This window comes from Sapajus apella, unplaced genomic scaffold (genome assembly GCF_009761245.1).
Source record: "Sapajus apella isolate SASKATOON/1434 unplaced genomic scaffold, GSC_monkey_1.0 scaffold10, whole genome shotgun sequence".
Taxonomy (NCBI): Eukaryota; Metazoa; Chordata; class Mammalia; order Primates; family Cebidae; genus Sapajus; species Sapajus apella.
In genome coordinates, this window is record NW_022436950.1 from 43244326 (window position 1) to 43250325 (window position 6000).

The window sequence follows — 6000 nt, forward strand, 5'->3', positions numbered from 1 at the left end:
TCATTACTATTTGTGACAATTTACTGAAGGCAATTAGAGTCAATCTTGTTGATAGTAATGAAATGTAGCTAACAATACATCTATTATTAATTGGTCAAACACTATGAGGCAGTCATTCTATTAAGCATGTTTCTGTTATTTCACTTAATCCTCACATCCTTCTGAGACAAGTTATATAACCATCCTTTCAAAGGTGAGAAACAGAGGCTCAGAGTTTTAATAACTCACTTCGAATCGCTTGTTGGTAGAGTTAGAATTCAAATCCAAGTCTCTCTAACTGCAAATCTCTGGGCTTCCATTACATTGAATCCAGGAATATTAATTATATTTATTTCATAAGGAAAAGGGATTTATCAGAATTAAAATGTAAATGTGACTTTGTAGAAACAGATTGTTAATAATCATAGTTCCTAAAGTTTCATATTAATTCAGGAGCATTTTTTAAAGTCAAAGTTATGTAGGTCCTACAAACAAGCTGTTGTACATTCAGAATAGAATGCTTCCTATTTCATGTCAAAAGTGCAGATTTGCTTCCTGATAAGATGTACTATTTGGAGACTGTCTATTTTTTATTGTGATTCAGGTGCAAATAACAGGAAAACATATTTTTTTCCTATCTTGGCAAAAGAGATATTGCTAAAAAAGAATACACAATGTAATGATTTAAATTGTTTTTTTGTTGTTGTTGTTATTGTGAATTGGCAGAAAGCAAATTTTAGCACAAAATTCAAAGAAGTAACAATGGTCTACTGACAGAAAAGTCCAGCCAGGGAATTTCCCAAGACTCTAAGCTATGAGGCGGGCCCTCAGAGACACTGGCTGCTCTTCCCTGTCCAAGAAAATGAAAAAATGCAGAACTGCAGAGTATTGAAGAGACAGCCAGGCATATTTCTTTCTTTTTTTTTTTTTTATTTTGAGATGGAATCTCGCACTGTCACCCAGGCTGTAGTGCAGTAGTGGGATCTCGGCTCACTGCAATCTCCACCTCCTGGGGTCAAGCCATTCTCCTGCCTCTGCCTCTTGAGTAGCTGGAGTCCCACTACAGGCGTGCACCACCACGCCCAGCTAATTTTTTTTTGTATCTTTAGTAGAGATGGGGTTTCACCATGTTGGCCAGGATGGTCTTGATCTCCTGACCTCATGATCCACCTGCCTCAGCCTCCCAAAGTGCTGGGATTATAGATGTGAGCCACCACTCCTGACCCAGCCAGGCATATTTCAACTCAAAATGAACTACTTTGCAAGGCCTTATATCCATGTATTTGAAAAAAAAAAAAAAAAAAAAGTCTAGCATCAAAAAAAAAAAAAAATACCAAACTTGTCTTTGTAACCCTTAGACCACTCAATAAATGGTCATTCTTATGTAATATAGCTTTTAAATGGTGCTGAAATGTAAAGAAAATATTTTTTAAAATATCCTTTTTTTTTTTAAGAGAAATTCAGTTCTTAATTCTTAAGGTCAAAATGTTTTCAAAGATTTTTCAAAAGGAGTGTAAAAATTGGCAACAAATAAATTTGAATGTGAAAGACAATCATACACACACACACTCTCTCTCTCTCTCTCTCATTTCACTTGATCTGTTCTAAACTACATGCTGTTTCTTGTGTTTTCAGAGCACATACGTGTTTTAACCGTCTGGATCTGCCCCCCTACCCATCCTTTTCCATGCTTTATGAAAAACTGTTGACAGCAGTTGAAGAGACCAGTACTTTTGGACTTGAGTGACCTGGAAGCAGAATTCCCATCTCTGTGGATAGGCAGTTTCAGAAGCTGCCTTCTAGAAGAATGACTGAACATTGGAAGTTTCAAGTGGTTGCTTTCTTTAGGATAAAGCTGCGTGCTGTTATTTTCCAGGAACAAGTGCTCTGTCACATTTGAGGACTGGAGATGAGTCCTCTTGGAAGGATTTGGGTGAGCTTGATGCCCAGGGAACAACCCAACCGTCTTTCAATCAACAGTTCTTGACTGCCAAACTTTTTCCATTTGTTATGTTCCAAGACAAAGGTGAACCCGTACGTGATCAGCTCCACGGTAATTTTTAGGGACTCAGGAGAATCTAGAAACTTTCAAACGTGGTTCAAGCCAAACTGGCAGCACTTGGCCCAATCTCCAAATTAGTGCAAGTTAAATAATATAATAAAAGTAAATATATTTCCTGAAAGTACATTCATTTAAGCCCTAAGTTATAACAGAATATTCATTTCTTGCTTATGAGTGCCTGCATGGTGTGCACCATAGGTTTCTGTTTTCATGGGACATGAGTGAAAACGAAACCAAGTTAATATGAGGTAACTTTACAGATCTGCAATAAGATGGTCTTTGACAATGTATATGCAAGTGGTATGTGTGTAATTATGGCTAAAGACAAACCATTATTCAATGAATTACTAATGACAGATTTTATGCTTTATAATGCATGAAAGCAATTTTAAAATAACTAGCAGTTAATCACAGCATATCAGGAAAAAGTACACAGTGAGTTCTGTTTATTTTTTTGTAGGTTCATTCTGTTTATGTTCTTTAGGATGTATATAAGAACCTACCTATCATACTGTATGCATCACTCGTTCCATTTTCATGTTTCATGCATACTCGGGCATCATGCTAATATGTATCCTTTTAAGCACTCTCAAGGAAACAAAAGGGCCTTTTATTTTTATAAAGGTAAAAAAAATTCCCCCAAATATTTTGCACTGAATGTACCAAAGTTGAAGGGACATTACAATATGACTAACAGCAACTCCATCACTTGAGAAGTGTAATAGAAAATAGCTTCTAAATCAAACTTCCTTCACAGTGCCGTGTCTACCACTACAAGGACTGTGCATCTAAGTAATAATTTTTTAAGATTCACTTTATGTGATAGTATGATATGCATTTATTTAAAATGCATTAGACTCTCTTCCATCCATCGAATACTTTACAGGATGGCATTTAATACAGATATTTCGTATTTCCCCCACTGCTTTTTATTTGTACAGCATCATTAAACACTAAGCTCAGTTAAGGAGCCATCAGCAACACTGAAGAGATCAGTAATAAGAATTCCATTTTCCCTCATCAGTGAAGACATCACAAATTAAAACTCAGAACTATATTTCTAAGCCTGCATTTTCACTGATGTATAATTTTCTTATTAATATTAAGAAACAATTTTTCTATGGTATCTCCAAAACTGCATGACATCACTAGTCTTACTTCTGCTAATTTTATGGGAAGGTGTCCTTCATTTTAATTGCTTTTGGGGTTACTCCACATCTGTTTATTTCTTGACTAATCAGATTTTCAATAGAGTGAAGTAAAATTGGGGGTAATAAAAGCATTGGATTAACATATGGTTTGCCAGCCTATGGGTTTACAGACATTGCCCAAACATTTCTTTGAGATCTATATTTATAAGCAGCCATGGAATTCCTATTTATGGGATGTTGGCAATCTTACATTTTATAGAGGTCATATGCATAGTTTTCATAGGTGTTTTGTAAGAACTGATTGCTCTCCTGTGAGTTAAGCTATGTTTATTATTGGGACCCTCAAGAGGAATACCACTTATGTTACATTCCTGCACTAAAGGCTTGTACTGCAGTGTGGGGAAATGTTCTGAAAAAAGGTTATAGAAATCTGGAAATAAGAAAGGAAGAGCTATCTGTATACTATAATTAGAAGAGAAAAAAAGAAAAAATTTTGCCTGGAAATGTTAGTTTGTACTTATTGATCATGAATACAAGTATATATTTAATTTTGCAAACTGTTTTTACTTGTTTGTATTCTTTTCATTATAAGGAAAAGCAGTATAACACACTTTTTTTAAAGTCACAAGTTTGATGGTATATAAGATGTTTCAGAGCTGGCATTCTCTAAGCAGCAGATAAAGGTTGCATCTTTTCAATCTTCAATACATTCAAAGATCATGTTAGCATTCATTTTGGTTTGAGACACTTAGTTATGCTATTTCATATTATTAGGTAAAAGAGATTTGAAATAAAATGTATCTCCTTAATTATTTCTAACAAATACATTTCTTTAAGGCATCCAACTTTTTCCCAAACAACAGTTCACTTTAATGTGTGAAGACATTCTTAATTAGTATAATCACCTAGTTGATACTGTTCTCAGATTGGGAATTATCGAAGATGTACTTAGCATATCAGAACACCATGCTAACTTATCTATTATTCTTTCTTAGTAAAACAAAACAGCCAATAATAACTAAATAAAATATTAAATAACATTTCCACAGAATAAATTAGACTTTCATATACTCTACAATTAGAAATATCCATAAATATTTTCTTCTGGACTGTAAACCCAGATAACTAGGCTTTATGGTCTTGTTTTAAGTGATGCCTTTTATACTATAGAAGACACTCTTAATACATCATATATGTATGCAGAGCATCTCTAAGATGAGAGAAGCAGCACACCATTGGCATTCACTGTATGCCAGTTTGATGTTTGACGATGGAGCTACAAGAGTCTAAATCTGCCCATGTAAAGCTCAGCATACAATTTAGTAGAGTAGACCCCAAGGTTCAATAAAGTAATTTAAATAAAATATGGTAAGTTCTACAATCAAGGAATGAAGAGAGAAGAGAAAGAACAGCTTATTCCATCTGGGAGATTCAATAATGGCTTCATATATAGATGTTAGTGTGGCTAAAATAATGACATCAATGCTGTTTCTACTGGGAACTAATGGCAAGTAATGGTGTGTCAATACTGGTCAAGTGTTGAAGCCAGGATGCCAAGTACACAACAAGAGTATAAAGTGTATAGGGAGCTGAACTGTGATGGAGCAACTCAAGGATTTTCAAATGATCAAAGAAATACCAAAATTAAGTCAGGTCGTTTCCCTGTTTTCCATCACCTATTCTACGATGCACCGTTGGTTTTCAGTGTGAAAAATCCCAAACCCTGAGCCGAAACCACTTCTGGGGTCAAAACATTTTTCTTGTGCACAAAATGAATGGATCTTGGTCAAAGAAGTATGGTCACAATTTTCAAGCATATAAAAAGGAAAATCTGTTTTGCCTGCACAACAATCAAAAATGGCAAAAATACATTCAAGTGTCTGACAGTAATGGTAGAATATGGTTGCATTGTGCTGTATAATTTCAAAGTGCTTTCAGGTACATCATCCATGTTGCTCCTCACACACTTTGTAGGGTACAAATATTATGTTCCATCTGGGTTGAGGCTGATTTTCATGGATGGCTTGTGGCATCTGTTACATTACTTCATAATCACAATTCTGTGTTTCATCTTGAGAAATGTGGAGACTAATATTTGTACCAATATATTCCACTTTCAGTGAGGTTTCCAAGATGCTTCCTCCAAACTCTCACTTTCTTAAACAGACACATTTAAAATGTGACACCTTCTGAAAAGTCCATGAAGAGATTAGTACATTCATGGAAAAAATTTTCCCATAGACCTGTTTGCACTTCATGACTTGTCATGAGAAATCTAAAAAACAGAAGGCAAAATTTGATTGCTTTTGATGGATTTTTACAGAATAGTCATTTAATTTTCTCAAGGGTTATTTGGAAACAAGATAATGGAAAACACTAATCAGAAGCCTTATTTTATTTTTTAATTTTTAATAGGGATGGATTAGTAAGCCCTGATAGCTGAGTTCCAGTGATATCCAAGAAGGAACCATTTCAGCTTCTCATTTTCTCCCATCCTCCTCCCATTCATCTAATGACTTTTTTCCTATCTTTCTACACAAATTTTATTTATGATTTGACCACCTCTAACAAGACAAATATCTTATAATGAATATGGGAGTCTTTTCAATTTTACCTTATTCAGGAAACTCCATAATTATGTGAAATGATGCAATGTCATTATTAAGAGATATCTGTAACCCTGCGTAATAAAAGCATGCATAGGAAGAATGTGGTCTAATCTCCAAACTGAGTCTGAGTTTCAGGGCCTTTTGCATTTTTTTTTTGAGACAGTCTGGCTCTGTCACCCCAACCTCCACCTCCCAGGCT

General features: G+C 35.0%; 1 protein-coding gene across 5 annotated transcripts in view; it reads left to right on the forward strand.

Annotated features, from left to right (window-relative positions):
* Positions 1-3754, forward strand: part of HECW2 (HECT, C2 and WW domain containing E3 ubiquitin protein ligase 2) — a 382585-nt gene extending 378831 nt beyond the window's left edge. For all 5 annotated transcript variants that reach the window (XM_032278791.1, XM_032278792.1, XM_032278790.1 and 2 more), the window contains one exon: positions 1615-3754. In XM_032278791.1, coding sequence (XP_032134682.1) covers positions 1615-1726 — 112 coding nt within the window. In that variant the 3' untranslated portion in view covers positions 1727-3754. The remainder of the gene's footprint in view (positions 1-1614) is intronic.
* Positions 3755-6000: the final 2246 nt, after the last annotated feature.